Source organism: Squalius cephalus (assembly GCF_949319135.1).
Source record: "Squalius cephalus genome assembly, chromosome: 22".
In the NCBI taxonomy this organism is placed as follows: domain Eukaryota; kingdom Metazoa; phylum Chordata; class Actinopteri; order Cypriniformes; family Leuciscidae; genus Squalius; species Squalius cephalus.
This window is the reverse complement of record NC_137143.1, coordinates 31,896,181-31,916,211: the sequence shown is the minus strand read 5'-3', so window position 1 is coordinate 31,916,211 and position 20,031 is coordinate 31,896,181. Positions and strand designations below refer to the sequence as shown.

Here is a 20,031-nt window from a genome sequence, read left to right as displayed (position 1 = left end):
AATTGCAATAATATTTCACAATTTTTCATCAAATAAATGCAGACTTGCTGACCCCAAACTATTATTTTTCACATATATGTCTATATGTGTATATATGAAGCAAGGAACAATGCAACCGATGCTTTATCATGCACCTACAATTTCAGAGTGTTTTAATGAACTTTTGTGACGACACACTCTAATGACTAATTAGGTTTTGTAAATCCAAATATATTGTTTTCTAAAATGCATCTCCAGCATTATTATTCATCAAATGCTCCATCAGAGTGTCTAAGTGCCCTACAAAAGAAGCATTTAGTTCAACACAGGTATATTGTTTCTATAGGAACTGCATTAAAAATTCAACCCATGAATAAATCATCATCCATCTCCATATTGATTTTATGTAACACACAGTTTCCCGTACGAGGCGTAAGAGCGACGCGAGTCGGTCTGTGGGCTCGAGGGTTTCGCCGTGGATCTGAAACGGTGTGGGAGCTTCAGAAGGAGCGGATAAAGTGTGAACTTACGCCCACTTTCTCTCTGCCGCAGATCTCCCACGCACAAAATCACTGCATGTCATGTGCGAGCGGGTGGGCGTCACATTATCGAGCTATTCAAACTCCAAAACACAGAATAGCTGACAAAAAAACACTTAATAACCTCTCTTATTGTTCCTCTCTGTCAAGCTCTGAAAGAAGGTCATGTTCATCTGTTTAACAGCATCACAGATGGACACTATACTGTAAAATAAAATCCTGTTACATTTACGGTAAAAGCCAGAAATATACCGTAAAAAATACAGTAGCAACTTTTGATTATCTGATATAATGTTAATTTACCAACCTATTAAAGTACTAATATGTGTTTTGTACCACTGTAATACACTGACAATCACTGATCACAGTGATGATGAGAGTCACATGATCAATCAAAGCTCATCACAAACACCTTTTCCACATTAAAGTTAAAACTAATATATAGAAGCTGCACAGTGTCATTCACACACACACTAAACACCATCATGGTAACACGTAAAAATGTTAAAATGCAATAGACCCCTTTTGCGCCAACGTCACAGTTACGTCACGCCGTTAGCTGGAGGCAAAACAGAGTGAAAACTGGAGGCGGCCAATACAAACCAGCACAGATTCGACTACATAATAAGGAGCTTAAATAACTATTATTATTATTAAATGTCATCTTGTTGTGTTGTTGGGTTCTAGAATCAACGGAGTACAGGCTCCAATTTTACATTTTATCGCATAATGTTTTGTGATTATTTGTGAATCATCTATGATTGTTGTTTTGATTGATTGGGACTAGACTTTTTGAAGAACCTGGTAAGAAAGGGTAATCAAATACATAGTTAAAAAATGAATATTCACATAATTACAATTGCACCGTAATGTCACTCTTTACATTGTCGTCTTCTGTCTGGCCTTGGCGCTGGCTCGGCAGAACTGCGGATCGTACCACACATCTTGTACGTGACCATTCAGCATATAGTTATAGGCATCTAAAGATGTATATGCCCTCAGTTTCTCTTTACGCTCGGTTTCTCTATCAGGTCGGTGTAGAGCAGGCTTCTCAACCGGAGGTAGCGTTGACATTAATCCTGTCAGATCGTCCATCCATTAACTGTGTGTACGGGTCGGCCAATCTGGTTCCGTCCGTTAAAATTAACTTTTGCAAATAACAATCGCGGCCCTGGACAGTGAGTGACCTTGCACATTAAGATAAAATTGGATTTTCTCCAGTCATTGTTAAAAAACAAGCTAACAAAACTGGCAAACTAACGTTAGTGAAGCGGCCAGAGGGATCTTTCTGCCTCCAGCTAAGCCCCGCCCACACAAATACGTCACCATGTTTACCAACTGTAAAAGGGTCTATAAACATTCATTTAACAACATTAAATGTAACATAGAACCCTAATCTACATAACTGATTAGAAAAAACTAAGAAAAACTATGAAGAAACATAGTTATTTCAACAAAAGTACATCAAATGTGAAGTGCAGGGGATTGTGGGAATGTCAATTTATGGTTTCACTCCAAAAACTGCAAATTCAACGGTATTTTACTGTAAAATTAAATTAAATGTAGGCCTACGGTTAGATCTATCACAGTTTTTCACCATATATAATGCGGAAACTTTCTGTTAACCACTGAACAGTTTTAAACTGTAGCATTTTTACGGTCTTTTACTGTTAAAAACAGTGTAGTTTTGTGATTCCCACTCACCCGCTAGAGCCTTGATGCGCGAGCGCTCGAATAGCCGGGCCGAGCTGTTCTCGTTGTCCCATTCGTCCTCCCAGCGGTTGTTCACGCTGTCCGGGTATTGTTGCTGGATGTCCATGTGCTCGAATTCTGCGGCTACTGTCGTCATCCTGACCTCTGACCTTTCGGCTTTTCACCGTTCACACTTCCTCATGGGCGGCTTCCTCTGAAGCCCGGCTGAAAGAGACAGAGGGGTCAGAGGTCATTATAGTGGGATATTTAAGGTACATCACGGACATCATAATCATATTTGCTCCACTGATTGTGGATCAACTGGATTCTGTGTGATGGATTTAAATACGGTAATAATGAGGTTAAACTGAACTAAGAATTCAGTGAAAACATTGAATTAGTCAAAGAGAAATATTTGCAACCCATTTTACTTCTGCGGCATATATGCATATATTTGTGTGTATATATATGAAAACATAATACATATTGTCATTAATATGTTATCATTTTTTACTCTTTTTTTCTGGTTGAATATCTAATAAAAAGACACATATATATATATATATATAAATATACACACACATTTTTTTTTTTGATATTCAAACAGAAAAAGGAAGGGAAATAAGGAGCGAAAAAATATCACATTTAATAATTAAGATTATTACAAAAAAAAAATGTATTATACAGATTTTTTCAGATTATTTTTTTATTTTGCGTGCACTGATAAAAAATAAATAAATACTGCAATAAGACCAGGAAAGCATATCATGAAAGTAAATAAAATATTGACTTCAAGTTGACTTCAGTAAAAACTAATTAAAATATGTATTACATCAAGCAATATACACAAAAGTAAAACAGCTGTGTTTTCCAGAGTGTTTGTTATCAGTGACTCTGGGAAAGATTGTTCATCGGCTCTGCTGACCTTTGCAAAGAGACAGCACTTATGTATTTCCCATCAACCCCTCCTCTCCCCTCTCTCCATCATCCATCACCTTGACACTGATGCACATCTCTGAGCTTTAAGGATGGACTGCCACCTATTGGACAACCCTGAGATCTGCCCCTGTAATGCCTTACCCACAATCCCCGGACCAGCACGGTCATGTGGCGTTCCTCACCCGTGAGATAATGGACAGCATGACCATTACCAACTACAATAACACAATTGGTTTCCTTGCCAAGAGTTTCTGCTTTCCTAATTAAAATCTGCAGTCTGTCCTCAAACACATCTCAGCGTGCCGTGATGACATCATCAGCCAATACTGTGTGTACGGATGGCCCTAACATTACTTTCCAGCTCTGGGGTGATGCTTGTTTATCTCGAGTACTATATTACAAGGTTTTTCAATGAATCCCAGATTTTCTGGGGATTTTTTTTTGGGAGCGGATCCAAATGCCTGCTTGTAATAAGTCTAATTCTCTTTGTATGTAGAAAGTAGACCTATTTTTGAAATATTCTTACAAGAGATAAAACATTATTTACTGACAATTTCACTCTCGCCTAACAAGAAAGCTCTCAGAACATGTTTTTTTACTTTTACAAAAAATATATATATTTTTTTTTTTTACTGTATTTAATGTGTAATTTATATTTATTTGTGTAATTCCCTCTTCTTTCCTTTTCTTTTCTTTTTTGGGGTGACTGTTTTTGTTTCGTTCTTTACTCTCTCTGTTAGTGTTATTCTTAACTATTGTGATGCTCTAATTTAGTTGCACAATAGTGTAAACTGAATGTTCAAATAAAGCATTAAAAAACAACAACAACGATGAATGGTGTGAAAATTATGGATTTTTTTTTTAATAACTTTTATATAAAAAAAATGATGTAGAACTACATTATTAGCTAAATGCAAACCTTTTTAAAACTCAATGTATAATAAGATTGAAAGGAAAGATGTCTGTAGTAAATACTGTCTCACCAATAAAGTTTAAGAAGTTACATATTAGATTATTAATTTGATTTACCCAAGTCGTCTCAAGATTGATTAGAGACATGGAGAATAAATGTGCCTTTTGTAACTTAGAAGAAGAATCAATAAAACATTTATTCTTTGAATGTGTATTTTTGGATTGATATTGAATATTGATTATTTAAATTCACAAAATTAAAGATTTGACTATCTGGTAAAGATATCTTTTTGTTATATAAAAATAAGAGTTGTAGAGCAAAATTAACTTAATAATTATGTATGGAAAATACCATACACACAAACAGAAATGGACTAATAATAATCCTAACATTATATTATTTAAAATTGAACTTAAGCGTTACATTGAGGCCCTAAAAGATGCAAGAAATAAAAAAAGCAAAACGGATGTATAGAATTTTTTAATTCATCTTTTTGTAATTTATCCCCTGTATAATTTTTTTTCTGTTGTTTCCTTTGATGCTATTATAAATATAATAGACAATAGTTGAATGCATTGTGATCCTCTATATATGTATGTTGTTATTGTTCTGTTATGCAACCAAAATACATAAAAATGTAAAACAAAAAAACGAATGGCCCTAAAAGATCAGGGGGGTTATGATGCACACCAAGTGCGCAAAACAGCACAGAAACACCCTGAAATGCAATGCTTTTCACTGTTAAACGTTTATCGTTCTAATTGCGAGCATCAGGCTTGGTTTGCATGCGGTTGTTCTCCTGCGAGATGTTCTTCTTCAAACACCTCCCACACAAAACCTGCGCGGCGCTAACATCTCACAGGAGCGTTTCTCAAACAAACGGAGAGTTTCCAGGGCATTTTTGTAGTGAGAGTAACACCCGTGTCCCAGAAACCGCTAGTTGCAGGCGGCTAAATATAACTGTGCCACTGGGACGGCTTCTGGAGAGAGATTCGGGTTCGGAGTGAGTAGCTACTCGAGCAGAATGTCAAACAATGAGCAAGATGACACAGAAATCAAGGGCAAATGCTGAATACTAGCATACGACTCGTAGGCCTACAGTTTCTGCCATAGAAAGATATAGTAAAACAAGTGTAGCTTGAAGTGAGGATAATGGATGGCTGTGTGATTCGATTCATAAGCTTGCGATTCGATTTGAATCTTGATTCAAAATCTAAATATCAGGAAGGGCATGTTCATTTTTCTCAAGGAAAGAAATCTCTCAACTAATGCTGTAAACATACAGGGAAACCTGGTATTATTATTATTAAAGGTTAAAATTAACAACTTCTTATAGCCTACATGATGTCTATATCTTTCAACATTCCTTCTGATGTTCATTCATGTTTATTTGGTGCCGTAACTAGTAGTAAAGAGGAAGACAGATCCGCTGGAATTGAGCTATAGATCTATTTGGGTCATTGACGAATAAGGTTTTTAAAAGTGTAAAAAAATAGAATGGAGATATAACTATATTTGAAACCATTTTTTTAGTTTACCTACAGTACCAGTCAAAAGTTTGGAAACATTACTATTTTTAATGTTTTTGAAAGAAGTCTCTTATGCTCATCAAGCCTGCAGTTAAAAAAAAAAAACAAAAAAAAAAAACCCAGTAATATTATGAAATATTATTACCATTTAAAATAATGGTTCTCTTTTTTAATATACTTTAAAATGTAATTTATTTTTGTGATGCAAAGCTGAATTTTCATCAGCAAGTACTCCAGTCTTTGGTGTCTTATGATCCTTCAGAAATCATTCTAATATGATGATTTGATACTCAGTTATTATCAATGATGGAAACAGTTGTGCTGCTTAATATTTTTTTTATAACCTGAGATACTTTTTTCAGGATTATTTGATGAATAAAAAGTTAAAAAGAACTGTATTTATTTAGAATAGAAATCTTTTGTAACAATATACACTACCGTTCAAAAGTTTGGGAACAATAACTATTTTTATTTTAAAGAAATTAGTACTTTAATTCAACAAGGATGCGTTAAATTGATAAAAGGTGATGGTAACGATTTATATTGTTAGAAATGTTTTTATTTTGAATAAATGCTGTTTTTATGAATAAATGCTATTAACGTTTTACTCATCAATGAATCCTGAAAAAAGTATTCCAAAAAAATATATTAAACAGCACAACTGTTTCCATCATTGATAATAACTGAGTATCAAATCAGCATATTAGAATGATTTCTGAAGGATCATAAGACACCAAAGACTGGAGTACTTGCTGATGAAAATTCAGCTTTACATCACAAAAATAAATTACATTTTAAAATATATTAAAAAAGAGAACCATTATTTTTAAATTGTAATAATATTTCATAATATTACTGGTTTTTTTTTGTTTTGTTTTTTTTTTTAACTGCAGGCTTGATGAGCATAAGAGACTTCTTTCAAAAACATTAAAAATAGTAATGTTTCCAAACTTTTGACTGGTACTGTAGGTGTTAACAATAAGATTTTGTGGTTTGTACAATCAATTAACACTGTTTTTTGTCATTTTTTACAAGATGTCACCAAAAAAGTCTTTCGGTTTAACCACTGATTTGAAAGTTAAAAACTGCTTTGACATTGATGTTGAGATAGTATACAGTGTGTACCACAGAAGAAATATTAAAACAAATGATCACTGATCTCATAAATGTAATCATTTATTGGGACTACTCTAAACACTCCAACATATTCAAGTAAAACATTGCACAGGGGAAGGTAAAAAAAAGAGCCTTATCTGCTTTATATTTGTATTATTGTAGTTCCTTTAGTTATTAAAAACAATATTATTCCATTTAAATATTTATTATATCGGTTTTACCGAATGACCTTTTGACACTTCAAAATCTTTAAAATACCTTTATATGTAGTAAAATATAATTAAAACCTTTTGGATTCAGTAAAAGAGATCAAGTTGCACTACCTTACATACTTTGGATGTTATATATTTGTTTTTTATTATTATTAAGGCCTTTGGACAAAAAAAAAGACCCGTCACGTCATTGACCCATTTACAACACATCTGTTATTCCTCCATTGTGCTGAGGACTTGTCTCAAGCTATCGCCTCCCAAAAAGACAATAATGGTCTGTCAGTGACGTCTTTGCCATTCAAATGTATTCAAAACAATATGTATCACATTAACATGAATTTTATGAAAGATGGTAGTACCGTGGTGTATTGGTATCAGATGGTAATACTATAGTACTTTGATACTGAATTATGTAAAAAACAATTGGTACCATATCCATACTATTTCCTTTATATAGCATTTATATAGGCTTTTAAATTATAAAGAATGACATAATGATAATGTCCAAAACATGGTATTTCTATTTTATATTAGCATAGATGTGCTATAAAATGTATATAAGGTACTTCAAAGAATACTATGTCTAAAATAAAGTACCCTATTTTTTTAAGTGTAAATGTCCAAGTATATTAATTGTATTCATACACCATATTAATGACACCGTAGTGTTTTTCCATAGTATCCTATATCCTATAAAGACGGTAAAGACAGCATGTGACGCAGCAGGAGACGTTCTCGTGTCAATATGTCAGCTGGACTGATGGGTTTGTCTGGCTCAAAGAGTATTGATTTCCCAGCATCCCTCAGACACAGTTAGTGAAGCGAGCGGTTGAGCTCTGCAGTAAAAGCCTCGGCATTACCATCCTCTCTGACTTTACTAAACACAACACAAAAGCCCACGCAACCTGTCTTTGCAACTTTATATTCATATAAAAAGTTAATCTTGCAAAAAATTACTGTGGTTTTAGCATAAAGATACACCATGGAAAGATATACCACAGTATCTTCATTTTTATTCCTATTTATTTTTCCTTGCAAATGATGCTACTGTAGTCCTAGGCCTATGTTTTTGAGATATACACCATAGTAAAACCTTGAATACATACAATGATATTTGTGTATACTAATCATTTAGTGACATGGTATACACACACACACAAACAAACAAAACACACTCACACACAAACAAACATACACTCACACACACAAACACACTCACACAAAAAACACTCTCTCACACATATACTGTACTGTGTATTGTGATATACACCGTGTCCTAACTACACGCGACGCGACGCGACGCGACGCGCGATAAAATGTTATTTTCCATGTTAATCGACGGCGACACGCGAAACGGTTTCTATTTTTCTGCGACGTCGCGCTGGAACAACAAACACAAAGGGTGTCGATGATAATCTCAGGCACTGTTTATGTGCTTTATTTAATGTTAAAAGCGTGTAATGTGACTCTGAATATCATTTAGTGCTCCAGCTTTGAAGCTGTAAGTTAAAAGCAACAATGGATAATTCACTTCAGATCTTGAAAATAAACAAATGGAAACAAGAACGTTCAAACTGTGAACAAACAAGTGTATTCTTTGACAAATATTGTTTTAGTAACCTAGTATGTATTTTTAATAATGTTTAAATGGTGTAATATTTGAGAATTTGATTGTGTACTTAACCATTTTCTTGCGAGTGCCGTCGATTACTCTCTGGAGCCGCGAGACTCCGCCCACACGCTGTTCTGATTGGTTGTGAGTTTTGATTGATTTTGACGCATCTCGTAGTCGCGTCGCTATTTTTTACAGTCTATGGTCGCTACTGAGTTACGACCTTTTACAGTCTATGGTTACAGGCAAATTGCTTGTCACTGGAATCTTATCGCATCGCGTCCTATGATCGCGTCTGGTTAGGACATGGTGTTACTCAAAAGATTGCATCAATATATATTTGTATTATTTATATGCTGTTATTTTTTATACATATTTTGAATTATATTTCAGTTTTATTTTAATAGTGCTTTTGTCATTTTTGTTAGTTTTTGCTTTTTAAAATATTTATATTAGATTCAATTTATGTATTATATTATATTTTAGTAATTTTGTTATGCCATTTTTATTTGTCTTTTTACATTCATGTAACGCATAATAATTCCCATTACCAGCTCCGAGCAGAACATCACGTGTTGTCATCTAGAAATTACGGTAATTACGGCATGGCGTGAACGCAGCATATGAATATTGTTATGAAAATACCATCTGATATCCTTTCTAAGCCTTGGTACCAGCAGTGTGTGACTCAAGGTCGATATCATCCTGAGGATTCAAGCATGATCTTGTCTGAAAGACGATCCAGGTGACAGTTAAGACCAGGGCTTCTCTGAGCGAGTGTGTGTGTGTGTGTGTGTGTGTGTGTCAGCATCGCTCTTATACTGCTGAGGTCAAAGCTGCCGCTAGCATGTGCGCTAGTTCTCTGCAGAGCTGTTTTTAGCATCACTGGCACACACCCAGAGGCTGCTGGGACAAACTGCAGGGATATAGAACTATAGGAGGGATAGAAGGATAGCAGGGATAGCAGGAACTATAGAAGGGATATAGTTCACCCAAAAATGAAAATTAGATGCACTTTTATGATGGACAGATGCACTTTTTATGATGGACAGATGCACTTTTATGATGGACAGATGCACTTTTATGATGGATAGATGCACTTTTATGATGCACTTTTATAATGAATAGATGCACTTTTATAATGAATAGATGCACTTTTATGATGGACAGATGCACTTTTATGATGGACAGATGCACTTTTATGATGGACAGATGCACTTTTATGATGGATAGATGCACTTTTATAATGAATAGATGCACTTTTATAATGAATAGATGCACTTTTATGATGAATAGATGCACTTTTATAATGAATAGATGCACTTTTATGATGGACAGATGCACTTTTATAATGAATAGATGCACTTTTATGATGGACAGATGCACTTTTATAATGAATAGATGCACTTTTATAATGAATATATGCACTTTTATAATGAATAGATGCACTTTTATGATGGACAGATGCACTTTTATAATGAATAGATGCACTTTTATAATGAATAGATGCACTTTTTATGATGGACAGATGCACTTTTATGATGGACAGATGCACTTTTATGATGGACAGATGCACTTTTATGATGGATAGATGCACTTTTATAATGAATAGATGCACTTTTATAATGAATAGATGCACTTTTATGATGAATAGATGCACTTTTATAATGAATAGATGCACTTTTATGATGGACAGATGCACTTTTATAATGAATAGATGCACTTTTATGATGGACAGATGCACTTTTATAATGAATAGATGCACTTTTATAATGAATATATGCACTTTTATAATGAATAGATGCACTTTTATGATGGACAGATGCACTTTTATAATGAATAGATGCACTTTTATAATGAATATATGCACTTTTATGATGGACAGATGCACTTTTATGATGGATAGATGCACTTTTTTAATGAATAGATGCACTTATGATGGATAGATGCACTTTTATAATGAATAGATGCACTTTTATAATGAATATATGCACTTTTATGATGGACAGATGCACTTTTATGATGGATAGATGCACTTTTTTAATGAATAGATGCACTTATGATGGATAGATGCACTTTTATGATGCACTTTTATAATGAATAGATGCACTTTTATAATGAATAGATGCACTTTTATAATGAATATATGCACTTTTATAATGAATATATGCACTTTTATGATGGACAGATGCACTTTTATGATGGATAGATGCACTTTTATGGACTTCAAAACAGAAACGGCCATCCACTGCCATTATAAAGCTTGGAAGAGCCAAGACATTTTTTAATTAAACTCCGGTTGTATTCGTCTGAATGAAGAAAGTCATAAACATCTAGGATGACTTGAGGGAGAGTAAATCATGGGCTAATTTTCATTTTTGGGTGAACTATCCCTTTAAAGCACACAAGATCCGGCCTCTAGGAATTAAGATCATCTTATTTGAGTATTGCATAGTTAGCTCTGCAACATGCTAAAGGCTAACTCTATTTAAGCCAATTGTGCATTGAATTTTCCATTTGAGTTTAGATGTTCCCTGCTCACTTTTAGAACAATATCAAGTCATCATAATCATTATCTTTCCTCTCTTCCTCTGAACGGCCATTACTGGCAATTTCTCCCTCCATTTCTCTCCGCAGATTCAATTAGCTGGTAAACAACAGAATGAGGATCTTTTAGCAAATTGCTGACATTAATCTGCACAAACTGCTGAGCCAATGAGAGCAAACGGTTGTTTTAGCCACGGCCTGATTGGTTGTAACAGGTCACCTGACTCAATCTGAGCAAGTCATGCTAAAATCACAGAAAGTTTGGGGTCTGAGGTCTAATGTTTTTGAAAGCAAAAAGTTTTTTATTTGATCAAAAATACAGAAAAAAAATTGCAATATTTTAACAATTTAAAACAGCTGTTTTCTATATGAATATATAGTAAAATGTAATTTAATCCTGAGATCAAAGCTGAATTTTCAGCATCTTCAGTGTCACATGATCCTTCAGAAATCATTATAATATGATGTTTTGATGCTCAAGAAACATTTATGATTATTATTTTTGTGAAAACTATAATAAACTTTATTTTTCAGGAGTCTTTAGTGAATAGAAAGTTCAAGAGAACATAATGTATTTGATAATTTGTAACATTATAAATGTCTTTACTGTCACTTTTGATCAATTGAATGTGTCCTTGCTAAATAAAAGTATTAATTTTATTTAAAAAATATAAACAAATCAAGTCAAACATCATAATTCGAACTGCACATATCTAAAAAGCTACTGAACTAATTTATTTATTTAAAGCGCTAAATATTAAACGGTTGTAATTTTAAATTACGTTACAGTTGTATCTCACTAACAATGATTTTATTTATCTATATGATATTCTGGCAATAACAGGGGAAACTGTAGTTAAAGCGTGGCCTTGTGATTTTGTTAGATGTGTAATTCTATCAAGGTCTCTTACATAAAGCAAACGTTGGCATTTTTCTGAGCATCTCAAGGTCATTTCATGATCGAATTTTATTCGGCACACCTTGCACTTGCTTCTCAGCTAAAACGATTCCTATTAATGGATTAGTTTTGTACACATATTTAGAAAAGCTTTAAAAGCCCGGATCGATCTGGTGTTGAAACCGAAGCGGATGCATGAGTGCGGATCAGCAGTGAACTCATTAGGACTCAATCATGCCTCCATTTACCCGGTCAGTGTTTCCGCCACACTCTCATCGGTGGGAAATGAATGCTGGGATTCGCACAACACACACAAATGCCCTCTGTTGCACTTTCATTAGTTCGTGCCCCCTTTCTCCCCGTGAGGTGGAAGCAGTCTTTGAGAAACACAGTAAAGCGGCCATTATGAATCCGGAAACTTCATCTCTGGCCAAAGCATTTCATGCAAACTGTTCTCAGACCCCTGCTCGGCCAACCGAGAGATGCATCGCGATCACGGGCCGATGAATGCAGGCCTTCGACGTGTTATGACAGCCTTGTGTTTTGGCATCCCGACCCGAGCCAAGAATCATGGTGGGAGAAGCATAAAAGCTTGTGCTGAAGGCATTCTCATCCCATCGGATGCAACACACTTGGAGAGTGAGAGACACGCTGAGACTCGTGAGGCCGAGGCATGAGACTCCTCCAGCAGGGGGCGCTGGTGCATGAAAACAAACACTGGCCTCACACTAATCAGTGTTTTTCAGAGATGCAACAGAGGACCGGATCTCCAGGGATTTACAGTGAACGCTGTGTGTGTGTGTGTGTGTGTGTGTGACCCAGATGTCAACTATAAAAGCTTTAAACGCATCAGTGAAGTGAAGCTCACAAAGAAATGGCCTGGTCACATTTACACCCCAAATCAAAAGAAATGTTGCATATTTTTAGGACCTTAACCTTTAAGATTTTTTGGGGGCATTGTGAGATTATTTTTTATTTAACTGTAGAAAAAAAGTGCAAAACTAACAATAAAACACAATATAAATGTCATTTATGTTTTGTTGTTGTTGTTGAACCTCCTCCACAGTTGGTTGAGCACTTGCTTTTCAATTTTGGCTTATTTTTATTCCCATTTATGTCAAATAAAATTAAAAATTATAATAAATAATAATAAATAAATGAAATAAAATACAATAAAATTCTTACTTGAGTAATACAATATTTTTTTTTTAAATATAAAATAAGTTAATATAAAATAAATTAGAATAAAATAAATTAAAATAAAATTCTTACTACAGTCATACAATATATGCTAATTTTATATAGTACACAAAGTATACATCATTTGTAGTACTTAATGTAATTTATATTAATTGTATTATATATATACAGTATATATAGGCTCTTTCACTCTTAAAATACTTTTTTCTAAAGACTGTTAAATATATATATATATATATATATATATATATATATATATATATATATATATATATATACATATATATATATTTAACAGTCTTTAGAAAAAAGTAGCCTATTTTAAGAGTGAAAGAGCCTATATATATATATATATATATATATATATATATATATATATATAAAACATAAAATAAATATAAATTACATTAAGCACTACAAACAATGTATATTTTGTGTACTATGTATAATTAGCATTAGTCAGTATTTTTTGTGGCGCAGGGGAAATGTGCTTAATTGTGTTTAAAATAATGCAATGCACAATAAAATATATCAATGCAAAATAATAATAATGCACAATGCAATTCGTCCAAATGTTTTTTAAATGTTCTAAATGCAAAATAATAAACTAATAATGCAAAATATAAATGCTGTTTTTGGGCTGAAGTATGAGTATCCTTTCTTCTCTCCGCACATTTCTAAGCGCTGATGTGTGAATCACCATGGCAGACCTCGAGAGAAAGAGCCTCATTGTGTGGAAGCCATCAAACTGTGTGTCTCACTGTCACATAAAGCTGTCCGGACCGTGTTCGTGTGTTTCTCTGGATGAGATAAAGGACACGGGTCTCCAGAAACACGGGAGTTTCGGAACGGCCTGTGAGTGTGAATATTTAAAACAATCCACGATAACGCATCATTGTTCGTTTCCACCAAAATACCTTATTTACCACAGTGAGATGACTGTAAATTAATCAAATGACTGTAAATGAATCAAATAAAGACTGTAAATTAATCAAATGAAGGCTGTAAATGAATCAAAGACTGTAAATGAATCAAATAAAGTCTAAATGAATCAAAAGAATCAAATAAAGAGTGTAAATGAATCAAACGAAAACTGTAAATGAATCGAGTGACTAAATGAATCAAATGTCTGTAGGTGAATCAAATGAAGACTGTAAATGATTCACCAGTTCAAACAGAGTAAGAGTCGTTTCAAAACATGTCTTTGACTATAGTGGTGGTTTACCACACATTTACCACAGTTTTACTAAAGAAACTCTTTGACAGAAACTACTATCCAGTATTATCCAACAACAACATCAAAATCTTCCCATGCTTGTTCCCCCCCACACTATTCTCTGCACATTATAGAATAAAACTACTGTGGCGGTACAGATGGTAATACTATGGTACTTTAAAATACACCTTGGTACTTATAAGATTACCAAAGTACATGTCCAAAATACCATAGTACACACACACACAAATGTGTATGTATATGAACAACAATTAGATTTTTAAATTTTATGATGAAAATATGAGTATGAGCAATAGTAACAGTGATGATTGGCTTTTATTAAACAATGATTATAGTAACTACTGTGGTATTCCGGCAGGAACGGTGGTTACCATGGTGATGTGTGTAAGGGAGCCAGTAAGGGATTGTGCGTGGGACAGAACTGATGATCCGGTTCACAATGGGTTGCCTAGGTTACGCTGACATTACATGGAAGAGGAGTGGGACGAATCTTTCATTCTGTTGAACCCCTTCACCTCAGTGCAGCCCACGCACACACACACACACACACACACACACGCACACGCACACACGCACACGCACACGCACACACACACGCACACACGCACACACACACGCACACACACACGCACGCACGCAAACACACAAACACACACACGCGCACACACACACACACACACACACACACACACACACACACGCACGCACACACACACAAGCACTCACATACACAAGCACTCACACACACTCTGGCCATTTGAAAAACACACACGCACACACTCACTCACTCACAAACACACACACACACACACACACACACACTCACACACACTCACACTCACACACACACACACACACATACTTATACACACACACTCACAAACACTCACACACACACACACACACACTCTCAAACACACACACACTCACTCACACTCTCTCTCTCTCTCACACACACACAAACACACACACACACACACACACACACACACTCACACACAAGCACTCACACACTCTCTGGCCATCTGAAAATACCCACACACACACACACACACACACTCTCTGGCCATCTGAAAAACACCCCCCCCCCCACACACACACACCCACCCACACACACACATGTTGCAGTTTTTCACAGCAGAATCAGAAGCTCGAACACATGAAGCTGAAGTATCTGTCCCTCTGGTTCGTGTGTGTGTGTGCGCGTTTTTTAATTTTTTTCAAATGTTTTATTTTATTTTATTTTATTTAATATATATATATATTTACTTATTATATTAAGTTATATTTCATTGATTATCAACATTGATGTATTTATATCAATATAATATTATTTACAAAATAAAAGAAAAAATATATATTAATATTTCTGAATCCATATATATATATATATATTAGTGCTTTCAAAGTGATTAATATATACAATTCTATTTTTATTATAATATTTTTATTGCTATGTAATATTGATATATATTTTTCATTATTGTATGTAATATTATTACTTTATTATATATATATATATAATATATTAAATAAAATGATATATATATATATAATATAAATATACAGTATATATATAGTTTTGTATTTAATGTATATAATATTTTACTTATATTTAATATTATAATTTTAATTATGATTATATTTAAAATCTAAAATGGAATAAAAAAAATTTAATGGAAAGAACTACAAAAGTAATACTGTAAACAGAAATGTATACAACTTAAATGATTAAATTATATGCCAAAAAGTTTTAAAAAACAGCAAACTGAAAACAATAGCGCTTTATACAATAGAAATTGTTTCTATAAAAATTATTAACTTTGTGATGAAAAGGCAAATAGCTCTTAAACATTAATGTGGCACTTAGCTGAAGCAAAGCTAAAATGTCTATGATTGCATTATGAAGAACTCAAGCCATCAGAAGCATTACAGTCCAGATAAACACATTACCTCCAGAAATACATATTACACGTGCAAAATAACAATCCATTAGCCGAGCGTGACGTCAAAGCATGCGATATAAAACACATGCTGAAGGTTTTGCCGACTGTAAAAGTGTTGGTAGTCGTTCCTTATTACGCCATCGCTCTGAGACTTTCCCACACAGATGCTGAGATGAGAAACGAGCTATTCTTAAAGGGGTGGTATAATACTCTTTCCAATAGATGTAAAATAAGTCTCAGATGTCCCCAGAGTGTGTGTGTGAAGTTTTAGCTCAAAATACCCCACAGATATTTTTATATAGCATGTTAAAGGTATAGTGGAGGATCTTTCCGAATTTTAGATAAGACCCGCCCTCTCCACTTTTTGAATAAGTTTGATTGATTCACCAGAATGATTGACAATTAGGAGGACCAATAGTATAGGTGATCCACCCGGAAGTAAAAAATCCTCCATTATACCTTTAAAGTTGTCACTTTTTGAGGGTGAGCAAAAACACACAGTTTTTGTGTCTGTCCCTTTAAATGCAAATGAGCTGCTGCTCCCGGCACAGGGGGCGGAGCTTCAACATCTCTGTCCTGAAAATTTCAAAAACTTTTTTGTTTATGTTTAAATTTATGAAGCTGATGTGTAGTTATACATACAACCGGCACATCCGGGAACTTAACAGTCAATTTTGTAACCGCCCCTTTTTAGGGGAAAACAAGCCAGACTTCCCATAGACTTCAATACAAAATAGCGGCACAAAACAACATCCGTACACAGCCGGCAGACGTGTATAACTTCAGAAATCACTTAGATGAAATATGTCGAGTAATTATATGTCCACCCTGCCTTCCATAGAGCGTGAACGATACATTTATAAACTTAATTTGGGCAACTTAAAAACATATCCCGTTTCATTCTACCAGCGTCAAATTGGCCTATCAACCCCACCCAGTGGTTTACCCGGACATTTACTCGTACCTCATCGAGTCACCAGGTAGCCAGTGAATGATTTTACTACGGTTTTAAGACGTAAACATCTTTAAATGTATAATATTGTGTGTTTATATTTAGAGTAGCTACTGAGTGCACTTTTCTGTCCAGCCATACAACTAGCCTGATTTAGCTTTCGATAGCATCATCCGTAATTCATGATATTTCCATAACAGCAAGATATTGATGATGATGGCAGGCAGAGATGGGCATAAATACATGGAAATGTATTTACAAAAAAAAAAAAAAAAAAAAAAAAAATACTGTGTGGAAAAAAATAATTAAATACAAATACATAATAGGGGTAGCCTATGTGTGAAAAAAATGTTTAAATACAAATTACATGTTTGTAAGGGTTAGTACACGTCCTCAATCCGTTACTGTGTATGGCGCTCGCCGGATTGTTTTCCCCTAAAAGTGGGCGTGAACCTTTTCAGAGACGTTCTATGACGCTACGCCGGTTGTATGTATCTCTAGTCACTAATTAGCATATTCTGTCTTGATAATCTGTAAATCGTGTTCAGGGGGCGGGGTTTATGTAAATTCTAGGGTTGGTGATGTCACTAACCCGGGAGGAATGTGGTGTAGTCTCTACCAGCCGTTTGTTGTAGTCCTTAAAAAGCGATTTCTTTAAAAGCAAATATCTCCCTTTGCTTTGAACTTTGAGCGTTGTAACTTTGCAGATGTTGTTTATGCTCAAACAGCAACATTACACACTAACTAAAGTTAGAAAAGTCAAATCATAATCAAACACCCCTTTAATGATTGATGACATAATGGAGTTAATAAACTTTATCATTGTCCTTATGATATATCTCAAGCACAGGCCTCAGGGAAACACTGAGGGAAATAAGGACGAGTCCCTGAAGATCAAGAGGGAATGGGCATTTTGGCAAGGGTTACTGAGTTCCCATGACGGGCCAGACTGTTCCCACAAAAACACACGTTAAACAGCCGTATGGAAAACATCCTGAAGAAAGTGAACTCCAGCGTTGTGTTCGTATCACAGCTGAACAGCCCTAAATCTGACAGAGCTTTAGAAGGAATTATTTCCACATGCTTTTTCTGCATTAAAGAGGAAGACGTTTTAAAATACGGATGGCATTGAAAAAATGTTCTGGAAAATAAACGTTGACAACATTAAAATTACGAAAGTTACAATTTGCACATATTTAAAAACAGATCAATTAAATATATATAATAAATAAATTACAAATTATAATTAAATAAACATTTTCAATTCTCCCAAAATTCTCATTGGTATCAAAAAACATTATATTTATTCATTGAATATATTTATATAAAAATGTCTAGATATTTGTGGAAATGTTTCACATTCTAACCATAATAAAAGTACAAATTATTTATATTTATTTAAATATATTTACATGTTGAAATCAATAAAAATGATACACACATATATATATATATATATGTATATATACTGAAATCAATAAAAATTATATATATATATATATATATATATATATATATATATATATATATATACTGAAATCTATAGAAATGTATCATATTCTAACCATAAGAAAAGTAGAAATTATTTATATATATTTATAGAAATTATTTAAATATATTTACATGTTTACTTATTTATTTATGTATTGAAATCTATAGAGATTTATCACATTCATAATCAAGAAAAGTAGAAATTAAGCCGATTAATAAAGAATACTAGAATGAGGAATGACATATGAACGATATATGCTAATATTTCCCTAATTATGAAGAAGCCAGTCATTTTCAGTTCTGTTCACAGGATCCCTCCTATAAATAACCGCCTGTTAAATTAATAAAACATAACTCAGTGTAATTACCATGATTTGAGCGGCGCTGATGGCCACAGCTGTGTGTTTCACGTTGACAAATTGGTTTGTTCTGTTTACAAAGGCACTGGTCCAAAAGAGCTTGTTATTATGTATTGTTTAGTTCTTGAAATGGACGACGATGTGAAACAAGCATGAGAGATTACAGATGTGGTCTCCGAAATCCTCCAGATCATCAGCGTAACCTCGAGCTGCTCGATTTACAGACTCTATCTAGCAGATTAAAGATTAAAATACAAATCAGATCTCTTTACAAGCATCGTTTGTTCCGGTGAGAAATGCAGATCCTCCTTTAGAAAAACTCACTTTATTTTAAGGTGTCATTCTTACAGTGTAATTATATAAGCAAATACATACTTATTATAGGGTTAGAGTAGGATTATGAATTGGTTGAGGGTTAGTTACATGTAATTATGCATCATCTACTATTATTAATATGTGACCCTGCATCACGTCACCAGTCTCGAGTCGCACGGGTATATTTGTGGCAATAGCCAACAATACATTGTATGGGTCAAAATTATCCATTTTTCTTTTATGCCATAAATCATGAGGATATTCAGTAAAGATCATGTTCCATGAAGATACAGTGCTATGCATAAGTTTAGACACCCATACTAAAGTTGACTAAAAAGAGGAATAAAAAATCATCTTTTGGAAATTGAACTTAATGCCTTAATTTAAAAAATTAAGAAAAATCCAACCTTTAAGGACACCAATTTTCTTTGTGAATGAATAATGTATGGTAAATAAATAAATGTTCTTCCTTAAAATACAGGGTGCATAAGTCTGGACACCCCTATGTTAAATTCCCATAGAGGCAGGCAGATTTTTATTTTTAAAGGCCAGTTA

At 34.0% G+C, this 20,031-nt stretch overlaps 1 protein-coding gene across 1 annotated transcript in view; it reads right to left on the bottom strand.

The window, feature by feature from the left end:
• sptbn1 (spectrin, beta, non-erythrocytic 1) overlaps positions 1 to 20,031 on the bottom strand; it is a 120,817-nt gene that overhangs the window by 82,573 nt on the left and 18,213 nt on the right. Inside the window, exon 2 of the mRNA XM_079857790.1 lies at positions 2,223 to 2,435. Coding sequence (XP_079713916.1) covers positions 2,223 to 2,367 — 145 coding nt within the window. The 5' untranslated portion in view covers positions 2,368 to 2,435. The remainder of the gene's footprint in view (positions 1 to 2,222; positions 2,436 to 20,031) is intronic.